The sequence below is a fragment of the Salmo salar genome, chromosome ssa01 (genome assembly GCF_905237065.1).
Source record: "Salmo salar chromosome ssa01, Ssal_v3.1, whole genome shotgun sequence".
NCBI classification, from domain to species: Eukaryota; Metazoa; Chordata; class Actinopteri; order Salmoniformes; family Salmonidae; genus Salmo; species Salmo salar.
The window spans coordinates 2,518,115-2,537,674 of NC_059442.1; the positions used below are offsets into that span (position 1 = coordinate 2,518,115).

At 42.9% G+C, this 19,560-nt stretch overlaps 1 protein-coding gene across 1 annotated transcript; it reads left to right on the forward strand.

Moving 5' to 3' along the window:
* The first annotated feature begins 376 nt into the window (after positions 1 to 376).
* On the forward strand, positions 377 to 19,096 carry LOC106601271 (membrane-associated progesterone receptor component 2). Its single transcript, XM_014193723.2, has 3 exons — positions 377 to 738; positions 16,880 to 17,035; positions 17,699 to 19,096. Exons 1-3 carry the CDS (start codon positions 414 to 416, stop codon positions 17,794 to 17,796), a joined length of 579 nt encoding a protein of 192 aa, XP_014049198.2. The 5' UTR covers positions 377 to 413; the 3' UTR covers positions 17,797 to 19,096.
* Positions 19,097 to 19,560: the final 464 nt, after the last annotated feature.

Here is a 19,560-nt window from a genome sequence, read left to right on the forward strand (position 1 = left end):
GCCTAAAATAAGTCCTGGTTTCCGCTTTTACTTCAAAACTACGGCAACACAGCTAGGACAGAAGGTAATATTATGAAACTGGAATCCATGGCGGATGCAATAAATTGATTTGCATCAGGGGGGAGAAAAAAAAAGCGTTGTTAAATAAAATGCCTACAAACTATTGTTATTTATTTCACAAGAAATACCTGTCCTTAATCCTTACTCTAAATGTGTTTAGTGCCCTTAAGAAACTGCTAATTGCATTCCCTCGCCTAACAAAAAAAAAAAAACACAAATTGTCACTTTTCACTTCAACAAATAGCAATTTTGTCGTGTTGTGTTTGTCCCTGAATTATTGACGCAGGCCAATCATATTGGATGAGGAGCCCCAAATGAGGGGTGTTTTGTGGGTAAAGGAAGCTATCGACAATATGGCGGACGATGGAGACAGGGCGAGTGGAGGGCTGGGGACTTCAGACGACTCGGACTCCTTCAGTCTCGGCGGGATGTTATTAAATTTAACTATTTTAGTTTTACTTGTTACGATCTGCTATGTTATTTATCGACGATGGGGTAAACGGATTGGTACTGACGCCGCTAAACGAAGCGAGGCCTCGTCTCTTCCGAAAATGAGAAGACGGGATTTCACTTTGGAGCAACTTGGGGAATACGATGGACTGCAAAACCCCCGCATCATGATGGCTGTCAATATGAAAGTATTCGATGTTACCACCGGAAAAACGTTTTATGGCCGAGGTAAGAATCCGGTAACGGGAAATAAAACACACTGGATGACCATCGGTTGTTTGTGCGCAATAGTTAGCTTCTACTAGCTCGGTAAAGTTAGCCTGCTAACTAACTCCATTTAAAGCAAGTTAGCAGCTAGCTACCTAAACAGTTAATTTTACTGTTTTTATTTAGCACCGTTAGCCAACTAACTTAGCTGGTTAGTTAGTCTGGCACTGGCTTGTTTAGTTAACTTTTAGTTAGTTTATTCTAGGTTGTAGTTAGACACGTGTGCATGCTTACTGTACTAGTTTAGGTTAGCTGGCTAACGCTAGTTGAGCTAGCTACAAAAGCAACGCTACACTGACGCATGTTAACTAGCTAACGTTACATCACCCAGTTAAAGTATTACGGAAATGTCCACAAAAACCTGCATCAGAGGTTGTTTTAAAAAAAATGTAGTATGCAACTATAGACCTAGCTAGCGTTAGCTAGCTGGTGATTTAATGTTAATGTAACTAGCTAGTTCAAGTTAACTTAGCGTTAACGTTTGCGTTACTTGTTGTTACATAGGTAAGGTACAAATGCAGATTAACTCGTTAGCTAAACAGACTGATTAGCGTTTGCTTCAACGGGGACCAAGAGTAAACTAACGTTAGTTAATTAACGTTAGCTATCTAGCTAGTTATTCCCTAAAGCGTGTCAAAACCCGAGCCCCTGTTAGTTAGTGGTGGGGAGTCGACTCCAAAAGAATCGACTTCTTGTCCGTGGACTCCTATTTCTGGGTGTCAAAGCTTGGAATCGACTCCTAAGATTCAGTATTTTTTGCAGAAGAGGAAACCGTAGTCTACTTGGAACACACTCCCATGTTTCACAGGAGGAAGAGCGAGATGGGAGGGGTAGGCATGTCGGCCACGGGGCAGACCGTCATAACCGGTCAGCAAAAATGGCTCCCGTTTGGCGCAGCGGTCTAAGGCACTGCATCTCAGTGCTAGAGGCCTCACTGTAGACCCTGGTTCGATCCCGGGCTGTATCACAACTGGCCGTGATCGGGAGTCATATAGGGCGGGGCACAATTGGCCCAGCGTTGTCCTGGTTAGGGGAGGCCTGTTAGGCCGTCATTGTAATTAAGAATTTGTTCTTAACTGACTTGCCTTTTTAAACAAAAAATATATAGGCTATCGCAATGCTGTATTTTGCAATTTCTTGGCTTGCAATGACTCGTACAAGTTCACTAATGTAGGGGCTGTCAATGAGTAGGCTGAGCTATTCTACACGCAACAGTCCGAAGACCAAACTGGTGTTTGTCATGGCGACAAGGGAGAGGGGCGGGAGAGGGGCGGGCGAGGGAGAGGCGAGGGAGAGGGGCGGGCGAGGGAGAGGGGCGGCGGGCGAGGGAGAGGGGCGGCGGGCGAGGGGGAGAGGGGCGGCGGGCGAGGGGAGGGAGAGGGGGGGCGGGCGAGGGAGGAGAGAGGGTGAGGGGGGGAGAGGGGCGGGCGGGCGAGGGAGAGGGTCAGAACCGTGTGCATAGGCTAAATCTTGGTAATCTTGCAATGCCTCAAACTCACCAAAAGTATATTAAAGTATATATTAGGCTATCAATGAGTGTGGCTAAGCAATTCTTCATAGTGCCAGTGGATTGAAGTTGAACGTCACCAAATACATCAGTTTAATTGGGCCTAAATCGTCTTACCTGTGGCTCAGTTGGTAGAGCATGGTGTTTGCAACGCCAGCATGGTGTTTGCAACGCCAGGGTTGTGGGTTCGATTCCCACGGGGGACCAGTACGGAGAAAAAAAATGCATGAAATGTATGCATTTACTACTGTAAGTTGCTCTGGATAAGAGCGTCTGCTAAATGACTAAAATGTAAATGTAAATAGCTTATTTAAAGAAACCCTGGCTGGCTTTTGGCGTCCTAGGTCTAGGCTCTCCAACCTCTTCCTGGAAAGCTACCTTCCTGTAGGTTTTCACTACAACCCCAGTTGTAACTAACCTGATTCAGTTCATCAACCAGGTAATTATTTAAATCAGATGCACTAGATTAGTGTTGGAGTGAAAACCTACAGGATGGTGACTCTACACAGACAGGGTTGGAGAGTCCTGTCCGAGGCAATAGATCACAAAGCAGCATACCACTAAACTTTTGGGAAATGGCAAGTTCACTTTCTCATCTGTAAACAGTCAAGTGCAAATACTGTTCAGCTGCTCAAATAGAATGAGGTGCATTGTTATACATTTTACATTTACATTTTAGTCATTTAGCAGACGCTCTGATCCAGAGCGACTTACAGTAGTAAATGCATACATTTCATCCATTTTTTTTTTCTTCTCCGTACTGGTCCCCCGTGGGAATCGAACCCACAACCCTGGCGTTGCAAACACCATGCTCTACCAACTGAGCCACACGGGACCCGTGTGGAAGGGCATCTACCATGGATGGATTGCTAAAATGATGATTATGATCACACTTTTAAATGTCATGGGGAGACCGATACAGTACATTTGGCAGCCAAGCACGAGTTGTCAGTGTAGCGTATTATTGTCTAGACGTGACGTATACAATAAAAACATCCAGGCTTCCGTCACGAGTCAATTTAAATGTGAAAATATTAAGAATTACAGAGGGCAGTTCAGAAGAAAAAAAACGAATCATGTATGAATCGTCCTCTGGAATAACGCACATGCTTGTATAATAATTACAAAACCAACGTCTAGTAAAAACCTGTCTGAACAGGGCTGTAACATGGCAAAGAATAGGCTTATCAGCGCTGCATCATCCCATGGGATCTGTCAAGGCTGCACACAGCAGAAATATCACAGTTCCTATACATCACCTTCTATATTCAAACAAAAAGCCCTTTCATAGGCAGATGGGCGGTATCATGCTCATGTCAGTCCTTTAAAACGCAGATGTAGTCTTCCTCGTAGGACTCTGTAATAATGGCTAAATTATCCTACTGATATCTAACGGTTTTGAGATCATATCACGTTAGCTAGCAACGTTAGCTAGCAAAGTTAACCAGCATATTGGTGTTGAGAACAATGTGGCGGAGGCAGCAGCAGAGGGAGGAGATGAGGAAACAGACCTTGACTTATTGTCTAAGGAAAGGGAGGAGAGAGGGAACAGACCTTGACTTATTGTCTAAGGAAAGGGAGGAGATGAGGAAACAGACCTTGACTTATTGTCTAAGGAAAGGGAGGAGAGAGGGAACAGACCTTGACTTATTGTCTAAGGAAAGGGAGGAGAGAGGAAACAGACCTTGACTTATTGTCTAAGGAAAGGGAGGAGATGAGGAAACAGACCTTGACTTATTGTCTAAGGAAAGGGAGGAGAGAGGAAACAGACCTTGACTTATTGTCTAAGGAAAGGGAGGAGATGAGGAAACAGACCTTGACTTATTGTCTAAGGAAAGGGAGGAGAGGGGGAACAGACCTTGACTTATTGTCTAAGGAAAGGGAGGAGAGAGGGAACAGACCTTGACTTATTGTCTAAGGAAAGGGAGGAGAGAGGGAACAGACCTTGACTTATTGTCTAAGGAAAGGGAGGAGAGAGGGAACAGACCTTGACTTATTGTCTAAGGAAAGGGAGGAGAGAGGGAACAGACCTTGACTTATTGTCTAAGGAAAGGGAGGAGAGAGGGAACAGACCTTGACTTATTGTCTAAGGAAAGGGAGGAGAGAGGAAACAGACCTTGACTTATTGTCTAAGGAAAGGGAGGAGAGAGGGAACAGACCTTGACTTATTGTCTAAGGAAAGGGAGGAGAGAGGAAACTCCAACTTAATTATGTCTATAATCCATTGCCTTACTGTTAATGTGCCGGGCTTTACGACTCATCCATATGCTGTATATGTACAGAATTGAGATAGATCATGCTTCTGTTTGACTGTTTGGTTGATAGTCTACTGATTCTGTGAGCACCAATTCTCATGCAACAATTTCACAAATTCGGCTGTTTTTAATCTTTGCTGTAATAAAGTCTTTAGACCAGCCTCTGGTATTATTTATCATTCATTTATTGTTTACACTAGTGATGCACCGATGTGACATTTTTGGCCAATATCCAATATTTTCCTTGCCAAAAAAAACAATACCGATAGAAAAATGTTTTGCGGCCTTTTAAGCATCCTAGTATAGTTAACACACAGGGACGCAGCATCCTAGTATAGTTAACACACACAGGGACGCAGCGGTCTAACACGGAACCCAAACCGGCTGAGCACATGCGCCATCGTGCATAAATGTATGTTGTCCCCCCCACATCAAACGCGATCACAACCCGCAGGTTAAAATATCAAAAACTCTGAACCAATTATATTAATTTGGGGTCAGGTCGAAAAGCATTAAACATGTATGGCAATTTAGCTAGCTAGCTTGCACTTGCTAGGTAATTTGTCCTATTTAGCTAGCTTACTGTTGCTAGCTAATTGGTCCTGGGATATAAACATTGAGTTGTTATTTGACCTGAAATGCACAAGGTCCTCTACTCCACCAATTAATCCACACATAAAACGGTCAACCGAATCATTTCTAGTCTCTCTCCTCCTTCCAGGCTTTTTCTTCTCTTGACTTTATAATGTGATTGGCAATTAGCCAGGTACTTAACAGCTATCTATTTATTTTCATGAACAGAAGTTCAATAGGTGAACAAGTGTCAACATAGCTAATACTTACAAGGATTCCTAAATCATTGCTAAGAATGAAAATGACTGCAGTTTTTACTGGTCATTGTTTTCAGGCTGGTTGTATTGGTGCTAGCTAGGTACCAAGCTAACGCTAGCTACCCCAGAAGTTGCGGTCGAACAAATAATGCTTTATTACCAGCGCGGTATTGTAAACACATCGTACGTGGACGGTGTTCGCTTGTTTGCTGACATTTTTTTTGTACAGCTTTGACAGTGCTAATGTGTTTTTTGACACGCTAACGGCGTTCCGTAGTATGTATGTCGTGATGCTAATAGCAGTGACGCTATTACTGTGTTACTCCGGTAGGGCAACATCTGAAAAATAGCGCACTTGGTAGTGTGTACCGGTGCTCGACCAGTCGGCGAAAGCCAACATCACCCACGACAGAGAACGGTTGATTGTCAAGGGCAATGAATTCCATTATCTTGGCTTTAATGGATTTCGCCTTTGAGTTGTCACGCTGAAATTTTGACTTGTTGACTTCTCGATCCACACAGCAGACATTGTGGGCTAGTTTAGGAACACTGGGTTGCACGTACAGCACAACACTTTACCTGTACCTTCGTTATATAGGTACGTCAGCTTTGACATCGGGCGTTAAACTAGACATCGGCCGATACCGATGTTGGCATTTGTAGCTAATATCGGCTGATTTACGCTATGTTCACCGATATATCATGCATCCCTGGTTTAGACTGTTCCAAATTGTGAAATTATAACAATAACCCTCCTTTTTCCTTGTTCTACTTATTGTTGACATTATTATAATGATGATAATAATATCATTAGTAGGCTTAGTATAGCAGACTTGTATAACCACCATCAAGCTGTAGGGCTAAGAGCGCATCCTGTTTAGTCTTAACACCTTAACTTACTTGGGCCTAAATTTCAATACTTGCAGTGCATTCGGAAAGTTGTCAGACCTCTTGACTTTTTCCACATTTTGGTAAGTTAGACTTAATCTAAAATAGATCAAATAAAAAAAGAATCCTCATCAATCTACACACAATACCCCGTAATGGCGTCACAATACCCCGTAATGACGTCGCAATACCCCGTAATGACATCACAATACCCCGTAATGACGTCACAATACCCCGTAATGGCGTCGCAATACCCCGTAATGACGTCGCAATACCCCGTAATGACGTCGCAATACCCCGTAATGACGTCACAATACCCCGTAATGATGAAGCAAAAAACAGGTACTTTTTTTGATTGCAAATGTACAGTACCAGTCAAAAGTTTGGACACCTACTCATTCAAGGGTTTTTCTTTTTACTATTTTATACATTTTATAATACAAAATTCAAAGGCACTCGCACATCTGAGCAATCTTTTTGCATGTGCATGGCAACAGTTGAATAAGGATAAAGGAAACCGCACACTGCTCTTGATGGTATCACTGATCTTTAATAAGCTTTACATATCGGCCTCACGGTCTTCCTCAGAGCTTTTGACCTAATGATGACCTAAAACATGACATTTCTATCTTTAGATTTTGTGGTATAGAGAAAGTTAAGATGTCAGACAGGGGAGGTGATATTAATAATACTCTTGAGCAAAAGAGAATGTTTTGGGATTTTCACCCTCCAGACATTATTTCCTAATGGTCTTAATGATGAAATGCCTCTGTGTGTTATGTTGTGAATTTGAAATATGTCCCCATTTCAGATTCCTCTGATGCTTTTCGTACGATGTACCCAATGATGAATGAAAACTTGCTGTGTCCTCATTGTGGTTTTATGGACGTGTTTAATGCGTCTTATTTATACACTTTGTGGTGTTTGTGAAATGCATATTGTTATGTTTGGTAGCACCTATTTATTTTTCCTTCGCCTCCAACCCCTTTCCATGCGTGGAACGGATGTGGGTGGGGCTACATAGGGGTGCTGTTTTTTTTTTTTTTTATCGCAAAAGCTCTGAGGAAGGCCGTGAGGCCGATACGTAAAGCTTATTAAATATCAGTGATACTATCAAGAGTGCGGTTTCCTTTTTCCTTCATTTTATAATAATAGGGAAGACGACTATGAAATAACACATTGCATCGTGTAGTAACCAAAAAAGTTATTTTAGATTCTTCAAAGTTGCCACCCTTTGCCTTGTTGACAGCTTTGCACACGCTTGGCATTCTCTCAACCAGCTTCACCTGGAATACTTTTCCAACAGTTTTGAAGGAGTTCCCACATATGCTGAGCACTTGTTGGCTGCTTTTCCTTGACTCCGCGGTCCAACTCATCCCAAACCATCTCAATTGGGTTGAGGTCAGGTGATTGTGGAGTCCAGGTCATCTGATGCAGCACTCCATCACCCTCCTTGGTCAAATAGCCCTTACACAGCCTGGTGGTGTGTTGGGTCATTGTCCTGTTGAAAAACAAATGATAGTCCCACTAAGCGCAAACCAGATGGGATTATGTATCGCTGCAGAATGCTGTGGTAGCCATGCTGGTTAAATGTGCCTTTTTAATTCTAAATGAATCACTGACAATATCACCAGCAAAGCACCATCACACCTCCTCCTCCATGCTTCACGGTGGGAACCACACATGCAGAGAGAGAGTAGGTGAACAAATTGTCTCACGAAGACACGGTGGTTGGAACCAAAAATCTGGACTCATCAGACCAAAGGACAGATTTCCACCGGTCTAATGTCCATTGCTCGTGTTTCTTGGCTCAAGCAAGTCTCTTCTTCTTATTGGTGTCCTTTAGTAGTGGTTTCTTTGCAGCAATTTGACCATGAAGGCCTGATTCACGCAGTCTCCTCTGAACAGCTGATGTTGAGATGTGTCTGTTACTTGAACTCTGTGAAGCATTTATTTGGGCTGCTATCTAAGGTGCCGTTAACGCTACTGAACTTATCCTCTGCAGCAGAGGGAACTCTGGGTCTTCCTTTCCTGTGGCGGTCCTCATGAGAGCCAGTTTCATCATAGCGCTTGATGGTTTTTGTGACTGCACTTGAAGATACTTTCAAAGTTCTTGAAATTTTCCAGATTGACTGACCTTCATGTCTTAAAGTAATGATGGACTGTCATTTCTCTTTGCTTGAGCTGTTTTTGCCATAATATGGACTTGGTCTTTTACCAAATAGGGGTGGTATACAGAAGATAGCCCTACCTTGTCACAACACAACTGATTGGCTCAAACGCATTAAGAAGGAAAGAAATTACACAAATTCACTTAACAAGGCACACCTGTTAATTGAAATGCATTCCAGATGATGGAAGCTGGTTGAGAGAATGCCAAGAGTGTGCAAAGCTGTCGTCAAGGCAAAGGGTGGCTACTTCGAAGAATATAAAACATATTTTGTTTAGGACTTTTCTAGTTACTACTATGATTCTATATGTGTTATTTCATAGATTTGATGTCTTCACTATTATTCTACAATGTAGAAAATAGTCAAAATTTGAAGAAAAACCCTTGAATGAGTAGGTGTCAACTTTTTACTGTATTCGGGATGAAACAGTTACCAGTTTCACAATAAACCACGGTAAAATTCCCGACGGTTAGTATTACTGTTTCAAATTTTAATTATCATTAAAACCGTGTTTGATTACCGCGGTTTGAAAAACTCACTGTAAATACTGTCCAGCATCAACCGAAGTTAGCAACAGTCTGATGCAGCTGCAACGCGGGGTTTGTTTTGTGTGGAAACACGGCGGGAGGCAGCGACAGCGCTCAGGAGGTTTTTTAGCCTTCTAAGAGGACTACATCTGAAGTGTGGTCGTATTTTGGGTTTTTACAAGAGTGCTGAGGGAAACTTAAATCGAAGATGGTCACCCTGTCTGCAGAACATGCAACAACAAAAAATGAAAATCTCTGCGAAAGAGGACAACAACTCATCTCTCGAGTCATTTTTTTTGTGACCATCATCCACAACTTTATAGCGAATGCAAAGTAAGTTAATTTAACTCCATGCATGATGTGGGGGACTTGGGAACGGGGGAAAATGTAATGGTTTGTCCGTCTAACTTACTAATAGCTTGTCAATGTAAACTGAAGCTTCCAGTCTTACCTACTCTTGTAAAAACACTGCACGTCGTTCTGCTGCTGTACGAGTCGTGTGTCTGCAGACTCTATTCGCCAACACGTGATGTAGTTTAGTCACCCAACCTACATATTTTATTCATTTAAAATCCTTCAGTCGTCGACTTGGTTGTAAAAAGTGTTCCAACAGGAGAATCACTGTATACTCCTGTACAAAGACTCCTGTATTTATGTCAAATTGTTGGGCTCATTGCAGTTAATCGCCGTCTTAAGACTCATTTTGTATTTATGTAAATCTTGCATGGGGTCATTTTGCATATACTCAAATGCAACACAGAAGAAAGACGTGAGTTAATAATTATAAATGTAACTAATATATTTTCTATTCCCTTGTTTACAGAGTGGGCGTGCTGCAGGCAAACCCAGTGACGCTACTGGTCCATCTACAGTTGTGACACAGACACTAGACCAAGTGTTTTAAAAGGCAGGCTGCAACCAAGTGTTTTAAAAGGCCGGCTGCAACCAAGTGTTTTAAAAGGCCGGCTGCAACCAAGTGTTTTAAAAGGCCGGCTGCAACCAAGTGTTTTAAAAGGCCGGCTGCAACCAAGTGTTTTAAAAGGCCGGCTGCAACCAAGTGTTTTAAAAGGCCGGCTGCAACCAAGTGTTTTAAAAGGCCGGCTGCAACCAAGTGTTTTAAAAGGCCGGCTGCAACCAAGTGTTTTAAAAGGCCGGCTGCAACCAAGTGTTTTAAAAGGCCGGCTGCAACCAAGTGTTTTAAAAGGCCGGCTGCAACCAAGTGTTTTAAAAGGCAGGCTGCAACCAAGTGTTTTAAAAGGCCGGCTGCAACCAAGTGTTTTAAAAGGCCGGCTGCAACCAAGTGTTTTAAAAGGCCGGCTGCAACCAAGTGCTGGTAATTTTGTTTGTTTGTTTGTTTGATTTGCTTACTTAAGGTTGTTGATTAAAACCTGCACTAGGGAACCTTACCTCTCATGGCCACATGGTGTCATCTTTAATGTTTATGCACACAAAAAGTGCAGTGCTGCTAATTTTGTTGGTTTTCAATAGAAAACGGGTGAAATTTCAGTGTATCAGTACTTTTTGAACATTTCCAGCACATTAACAATACCGTGATAGTACTTTTTGAACATTTCCAGCACATTAACAATACCGTGATAGTACTGATAATACTGATAACGTGATGATACTGATAGTACTGATGATACTGATAGTACTGATAACGTGATGATACTGATAGTACTGATAACGGGATAATACTGATAGTACTGATGAACATAATAATGTGATAATACTGATAGTACTGATAACACTGATAACGTGATAATACTGATAGTACTGATAACGTGATAATACTGATAGTACTGTTGTGTCTTTGGCTATGCCGGATTAACCTGTTGGGGATAGGGGGCAGTATTGACACGGCTGGATAAAAAACGTACCCGATTTTAATCTGGTTACTACTCCTACCCAGTAACTAGAATATGCATATAATTATTGGCTTTGGATAGAAAACACCCTAAAGTTTCTAAAACTGTTTGAATGGTGTCTGTGAGTATAACAGAACTCCTATGGCAGGCCAAAACCTGAGAAGATTTCAAGCAGGAAGTGGCCTGTCTGAGAAGTAGTGTTTCATCTTGGCTCTTTTTATTGAAGACTCAGGATCTGTGCAATAACGTGACACTTCCTACGTCTTCCATAGGGTCTCAGAGCCCGGGAAAACGTTGAACGATATCGAGGCAGACTCTGGCTTGCCAACACTTTATCTCTTTTGGCAAGTGGCCACTCAGAGTACTATGGGCTTAGGCGCGTGCCCGCTTCGACCGAATGCTTTCTTTTCCTTTGTCTGTTTATCTAAACGCAGATTCCCGGTCGGAATATTATCGCTAAAATTGATTTTAAACAGCGGTTGACATGCTTCGAAGTACGGTAATGGAATATTTAGAATTCTTTTGTCACGAATTGCGCCATGCTCGTCACCCTTATTTAGCCTTTAGGATAGTGTATAGAACGCACGAACAAAACGCCGCTGTTTGGATATAACGATGGATTATTTTGGACCAAACCAACATTTGTTATTGAAGTAGAAGTCCTGGGAGTGCATTCTGACGAAGACAACAAAGGTAAGAACATTTTTCTTATAGTAAATCTGACTTTGATGAGTGCTAAACCTGCTGGGTGTCTAAATAGCTAGCCCTGTGATGCCGGGCTATCTAATGAGAATATTGCAAAATGTGCTTTCACCGAAAAGCTATTTTAAAATCGGACATATCGAGTGCATAGAGGAGTTCTGTATCTATAATTCTTAAAATAATTGTTATGCTTTTTGTGAACGTTTATCGTGAGTAATTTAGTAAATTCACCGGCAGTGTTCGGTGGGAATGCTAGTCACATGCTAGTCACATGCTAATGTAAAAAGCTGGTTTTTGATATAAATACGAACTTGATTGAACAAAACATGCATGTATTGTATAACATAATGTCCTAGGGTTGTCATCTGATGAAGATCATCAAAGGTTAGTGCTACATTTAGCTGTGGTTTGGGTTTGTGACATTATATGCTAGCTTGAAAAATGGGTGTCTGATTATTTCTGGCTCGGTACTCTGCTGACATAATCTAATGTTTTGCTTTCGTTGTAAAGCCTTTTTGAAATCGGACAGTGTGGTTAGATTAACGAGAGTCTTATCTTTAAAATGGTGTAAAATAGTCATATTTTTGAAAAATTGAAGTAATAGCATATCTAAGGATTTGAATAACGCGCCACAGGATTCAACTGGCTGTTGAGTAGGTAGCCCATAGAGGTTAAGTGATATGACATGGTATTCTATAAAATCCTTTCTCTGTAATTAATATTACCTGATTAAGCTAATCATGTAAATGTAATTAACTAGAAAATCGGGGCACCACGGAAGAACGTTTATAGAGCCGTTATCTTCCGAATAAACTCTTAAAATACTTTGTAATATTTTACATCGATAGCAGTCAATATTAACCCTTATCTTATTTTCAGTCTCATAATGAAAGTTGTAAATTCTTGGCTATCTTCACGAACCCTGGCTAACAAGTTGAATCAGCAATACCAAATTGGGTTTAATTATTTATTTACCAAATACATTTACATTTAAGTCATTTAGCAGACGCTCTTATCCAGAGCGACTTACAAATTGGTGCATTCACCTTTATAATATCCAGTGGAACAACCACTTTACAATAGTGCATCTAAATCTTTAAGGGGGGGTTAGAAGGATTACTTTATCCTATCCCAGGTATTCCTTAAAGAGGTGGGGTTTCAGGTGTCTCCGGAAGGTGGTGATTGACTCCGCTGTCCTGGCGTCGTGAGGGAGCTTGTTCCACCATTGGGGTGCCAGAGCAGCGAACAGTTTTGACTGGGCTGAGCGGGAACTGTGCTTCCTCAGAGGTAGGGAGGCGAGCAGGCCAGAGGTGGATGAACGCAGTGCCCTTGTTTGGGTGTAGGGCCTGATCAGAGCCTGAAGGTACGGAGGTGCCGTTCCCCTCACAGCTCCGTGAGGCAAGCACCATGGTCTTGTAGCGGATGCGAGCTTCGACTGGAAGCCAGTGGAGAGAGCGGAGGAGCGGGGTGACGTGAGAGAACTTGGGAAGGTTGAACACCAGACGGGCTGCGGCGTTCTGGATGAGTTGTAGGGGTTTAATGGCACAAGCAGGGAGCCCAGCCAACAGCGAGTTGCAGTAATCCAGACGGGAGATGACAAGTGCCTGGATTAGGACCTGCGCCGCTTCCTGTGTGAGGCAGGGTCGTACTCTGCGAATGTTGTAGAGCATGAACCTACAGGATCGGGTCACCGCCTTGATGTTAGTGGAGAACGACAGGGTGTTGTCCAGGGTCACGCCGAGGCTCTTAGCACTCTGGAAGGAGGACACAAGGGAGTTGTCAACCGTGATGGCGAGATCATGGAACGGGCAGTCCTTCCCCGGGAGGAAGAGCAGCTCCGTCTTGCCGAGGTTCAGCTTGAGGTGGTGATCCGTCATCCACACTGATATGTCTGCCAGACATGCAGAGATGCGATTCGCCACCTGGTTGTCTAATCACACAGAATTACAAATACACCGAATACAAATGATGTCATACATGATGGCTGGTTACACAAAGGAAAGGGGGTTGGGCTTGAATGAAAGAGCGGGAAGATTTAGGAACACAGAAACAGCAGCTATGCTATCGTAAATACATTATCTTATGCATTCTAAATTACCGCCCATTTGGAAAAGGAAAATGCTATAAATATTTACTCTGAGCTGCGCTTCGGTAGATTGGTCGTAGATGCTGGCCGGGTTGACCAACAGATATTCCTGTTACTCGGAAGAATGTCTCTGGTGGTCAATTGGATACGTGGTGGTATCTTCGTCCGTCTGTTAGACTGGATCCGTCGTCCGTCCTTTCCTAGCCCCCGTCTACAGCGGCCGCTGCTAACTCAACGGCTAGGAAGTATCACTTCTGTAGTGAATAAGCTCAAAGTTCATACCAGTTCATACCATAGCTCACGCCGAGGTTGGCTTAGTTCTGTACTTGACATGTGTGTCCTTCTAACGTAGAGGCTGCAGACCTCACGTACTGGAACATGTGGTTATCTTTTCGTCAAAGGCTTAAATAGTGGAGAGGGGGAAGGAGGTGTTTCATCGTTTATAACCCCTGTCTCTTCACAGGGGTGGGCCACTGATCAAGCAGGGCTCTTTCCTTATGAAAACCCAATTCTCTCATTTGGAAGCTAAAATTACATTTAATCTCCTAACAAACAATTTCAATATCAAACATTTCAATTGCATAACAATTCCATGTTACTCTGATAACTAGAGGGTGTATACTTTCTCAGGTACAGTTTATGTCGTCCTGTCATCAGTCATAATGTCTCAGATGACAACCGAACTGACATCCATACTCATTACGTTCCAACGCATATTTCCAACTGGTTCTATTACCAAAATATGGTTCCTTTCCCCCATTTGTTTGATGTTCCCAGACTCTCTATATTTAACACAGGCTATTCAAGTCCTTCAGTAGGGTCAGAGAGGGGAAGGGAGAAAGGTATTTATGGGGGGGGGGGGGTCATAAACCTTACCCACAGGCCAACGTCATGACAGTGCTGATGGTACTGATAACGTGATAATACTGATAACACTGATAGTACTGATAACCGTGATAGTACTGATAACGTGATAATACTGATAGTACTGATAACCGTGATAGTACTGATAACGTGATAATACTGATAACACTGATAGTACTGATAACACTGATAGTACTGATAACGTGATAATACTGATAACACTGATAGTACTGATAACACTGATAGTACTGATAACGTGATAATACTGAGTACTGATAACGTGATAATACTGATAGTACTGATAACCGTGATAATACTGATAGTACTGATAACGTGATAATACTGATAGTACTGATAACGTGATAACACTGATAGTACTGATAACGTGATAATACTGAGTACTGATAACGTGATAATACTGATAGTACTGATAACCGTGATAGTACTGATAACCGTGATAGTACTGATAACCGTGATAGTACTGATAACCGTGATGGTACCGATAGTACTGATAACGTGATAGTACTGATGGTACTGATAACGTGATAATGTGATGGTACTGATAACCGTGATGGTACTGATAGTACTGATAACCGTGATAATTTGTCACTATAGTCGTGATATGAAATGTTCTTTCCGTTTCATCTCTATACTGTTATGTAAATAAGGTATCTTTTTTATATTTAAGTATTCAGACCCTTTGCTATGAGACTCGAAAATTGAGCTCAGGTGCATCTTGTTTCCATTGATCATCCTTGAGATGTTTCTACAACTTGATTGGAGTCCACCTGTGGTAAATTCAATTGATTGGACATGATTTGGAAAGGCACACACCTGTTTATATAAGGTCCCACAGTTGACAGTGCATGTCAGAGCAAAAACCAAACCATGAGGTCGAAGGACTTGTCCGTAGAGATCCAAGACGACAGGATTGTGCAGCATTGACGGTCCCCAGTGGCCTCCATCATTCTTAGATGGAAGAAGTTTGGAACCACCAAGACTCTTCCTAGAGCTGGCCGCTCGGCCAAACTGAGCAATCGGGGGAGAAGGGCCTGGGTCCGGGAGGTGACCAAGAACCCGATGGTCACTCTGACAGAGCTCCAGAATTCCCCTGTGGAGATGGGAGAACCTTCCAGAAGGACAACCATCTCTGCAGCACTCCACCTATCGGGCCAGACGGAAGCAACTTCTCAGTTAAAGGCACATGACAGCCCGCTTGGAGTTTGCCAAAAGGCACCTGAATGACTCAGACCATGAGATTCAAGATTCAGTGAAGCATGGTGGTGGCAGTATCATGCCTGCCAGGATTCTTTTCAGCGGCATGGACTGGAAGACTAGTCAGGTTTGAGGGAAAGATTAACAGAGAAAAGTACAGAGATCCTTGATAAGAACCTGCTCACGACCTTAGACTTGGGCGAAGGTTCACCTTCCAACAGGACAACACAGCCAAGACAACGCAGGAGTGGCTTCGGGACAAGTCTCTGAATGTCCTTGAGTGGCCCAGCCAGAGCCCGGACTTGAACCCAATCGAACATCTCTGGAGAGACCTGAAAATAGCTGTGCAGCGACGCTCCCCATCCAACCTGACAGAGCTTGAGAGGAACTGCAGAGAAGAATGGGAGAAACTCACCAAATACAGGTGTGACGGGCTTATAGCGTCATACCCAAGAAGACTCAAAGCTGTAATCGCTGCCAAAAGTGCATCAAAGTACTGAATACTTAAGTAATCAGACAGTGTTTTTGCGTTCTGATTATTGGGTAGATTCAGGGGGGTTCATCCGTTTCAGATTAAAGCTGTAATGTAACAAAATGTGGAAAAAGGGAAGAGGTCTGAATACTTTCCCAATGCACTGTATATTCATTTATTTAGTATTTTCTTTGTTAGACATAAGACTAACACCAGGAAATCGGCTCCAAGTGATTTTTAATTTTGGAAAAGTATTTCCATGTGATCGTATGCAAATGTAAGCAAGGTTTGAAATTAAAACATAATCAAATATCTGTTTGGCTTCTTGCGGTCAATTTGCAGTCTACAAATTATTTGTAATTATGTTCGGTCCCCCCGACCTTCCTTCTACGCAAGAAATCATTCCACGACTGGATCGAGTTGAGGATCCCTGCTACAGACGGTCCGTGGTAGTGGGGGATCCCTGCTACAGACGGTCCGTGGTAGTGGGGGATCCCTGCTACAGACGGTCCGTGGTAGTGGGGGATCCCTGCTACAGACGGCCCGTGGTAGTGGGGGATCCCTGCTACAGACGGCCCGTGGTAGTGGGGGATCCCTGCGACAGACGGCCCGTGGTAGTGGGGGATCCCTGCGACAGACGGCTGTTTATAGAACTGAACCATACAGTTAAATTCAGTAGGTATATATTCTGTTTACTGAACTGTCTCTCTCCTACAGACGGTCCATATGGTATCTTTGCGGGCCGGGATGCATCGAGGGGTCTGGCCACGTTCTGTTTGGAGAAAGATGCCCTGAGGGAGGAGTATGATGACCTGTCGGATCTCAACGCTGTTCAGATGGAGTCAGTCAGAGAGTGGGAGAGGCAGTTCATGGGTAAGCTGTATGAACAATATGTAGGATACAGGGCCTAAAACACCTGCCAAAATGCGGGTAGATTTTGCCGTTGGCGGCTAAGAATGTCTAATTCACCAGCCATGGCAGGTAGTCACACTCAGGCCTTTACAGTGTGAGCAGAGTAAATGCTGCAGTAGCTGTTTTCAAAAGTATTTCTGCCATTTTGTTTCATGCTGGTAATGGACAATCTGAATCCTACCATTTATAGCTATCCCACCTCACGCAGCAAAGCTAGGGGGCTGTGTGCACTGAATGAAATGCTGCTGAAAGATTTTAGAAGCAATGTGCACAGGCATAAAAGTTTGTCTAATTTACTCGAATGTCTACCAAAGTGAGACTTTGTCCTTTTTGTGTTTTGGCTATTTAAACATTGTTTTGTTCACAAGCCAGGTTGGTTTGCATCTATTGCTAGCAAAGAGACATAGGCACACATGACAGGAATTTCCCCGTTACCAAGGTAACCTTAAAGGGCCAGCTGAATGTTTTGTCTGATATTTTGATCGAAAGACTCAGGTCAGAGTATTACATTTAAATTGAGCAATATACCACATTACTTTGTTTTAGGCCCTGGTAGGATATATGTTGGTGCTCGATTTAGAGTGTAATGTGGTTTTATTTGACCCTTGTGATCTCTCATTTCAGAAAAATACGATTATGTTGGTCGGCTGTTAAAGCCCGGGGATGAGCCGTCAGAATACACGGATGAGGAGGACATCAAGGACCACCTGAAACATGACTGAACTGTTGCCCTGTTCTGTTCACACCACCAACCAAAGCCTTGACCCAAACAGCTGACAGCATCTGTACCCCCCACACCCCCTCTTCCCCCCCTCTCAAGCCCCCTCCTTCGCTTCCCTCTCAAGCCCCCTCCTTCGCTTCCCTCTCAAGCCCTCCTTCGCTTCCCTCTCAAGCCCTAATTTTCCTCTGGTTGGATGGCCCAGTCCAGGATGGCCCAGTCCTGGATAGCCCAGTCCTGGATAGCCCAGTCCTGGATGGCCCAGTCCAGGATGGCTGGGCCCTGGCCTGACTCCTCACCATACAGATCACCACTAACAGAAATGAGTGATGAAACTGTTTCAGGGGGATTTGAATGACATTAACTTGTCTTTGTGCTGTTAGAATATTTGAAAAAGGAAAAACAACATTTTTATAGAATTTTCCTTACTATGTCCCTGTTGTGTAAATGTGAACAGAGGCATAAAGGTCTCGACAAACCATTTCTGTATGGACCTTGCTTTGTGCCCGGGGGCATTGTCATGCTGAAACCGATAAGGTCCTTGCCACAACATATTTAGAATCACTCTTGATTGATTGATTGATTGATTGATTGATTGGGAATACAAAGGGAAGGACTGCTGACAAAGTTCTAATCAATCAACTGTTTCTAAACCACGCTACTGGATGTTGGTATCATCATCCCCAGGACATGAAATGGTCAAAGTGTTAATTGTGCCTTATTGTTTTTGTTTTTTATATACTACTAAAATCCTGTCTAACAAAAAAAGAAGGGGGGGGGGGGTGGAAACTATTCTGCCCATGATGTTTATTGGTTTTCTTGGAGGTGCTATAGAAAGCGGTTCATCTTCTTGGGAAGTTGTATAGACTAGTTTCCTTTTTTTAAAGCCATCAGTCGAAGGCATGCTTTGGTCTGTCACACTGACTGGCAGAGACTCCACGCATCACTACCTTGTATATAGACCTCTCTTGCTGTCCTATTGATGTAGGTAATGGACTCCATATTGCTGGGTTGTGTTTTTCCTTTTTAGTTTTTTTGTTTGTTGCTGAGGTTCTTTTTAAACGTGGGTGAATGTTGAAAGGGTTGTGGTGTGGGACGGGATCGGGGACGGGATCGGGGACGGGATCGGGGAATGTTCACATTTGGGAGAGAAGTTGCTTATCTTGTAAATATATCTATCATTTTATGAAAGCATGTGCGTCAATGTTGAGCAATGCTGAATTCCCACCATGTCATGTATTTAATGTTGGGTATATGTCTGCAGAGAGAGACGGGCATGCATAATAAAGTGATTTGGTTAATAATTCATGTCCGAGTTATTTCATTCCAGACAGAAGTATTTACACTACCGGTCAAAAGTGTTAAACCCTTGACTGACAAGGTGTTTTATCTTTTTTTTACTATTTTCTACATAGTGAAAACATCAACTATTTTATTCTACAATGAAATCATGTAGTAACCAAAAAAGGGTTAAATCAATCAAAATATATATTTAAGATTCTTCAAATGGCCACCCTTTGCCTTGATAGCTTTGCACACTCTTATTCTCTCAACCAGATTCACCTGGAAAGCTTTTCCAATGGTCTTGGAGTTCCCACATATGCTGAGCACTTGTTGTCTGCTTTTCCTTGACTCCGCGGTCCAACTCATCCCAAACCATCTCTATTGGGTTGAGGTCGGGGGATTGTGGAGGCCATTTCCTCTGATGCAGCACTCCATCACTCTCCTTGGTAAAATAGCCTTTACACAGCCTGGAGGTGTGTTGGGT

Coding starts and splice junctions, on each gene's coding strand:
- LOC106601271 (XM_014193723.2), top strand. CDS start 414: ATGGCGGACGATGGAGACAGGGCGAGTGGAGGGCTGGGGACTTCAGAC. Junction 739..16,879: donor AAAAACGTTTTATGGCCGAG/GTAAGAATCCGG, acceptor TCTCTCCTACAG/ACGGTCCATATGGTATCTTT. Junction 17,036..17,698: donor GTGGGAGAGGCAGTTCATGG/GTAAGCTGTATG, acceptor CTCTCATTTCAG/AAAAATACGATTATGTTGGT.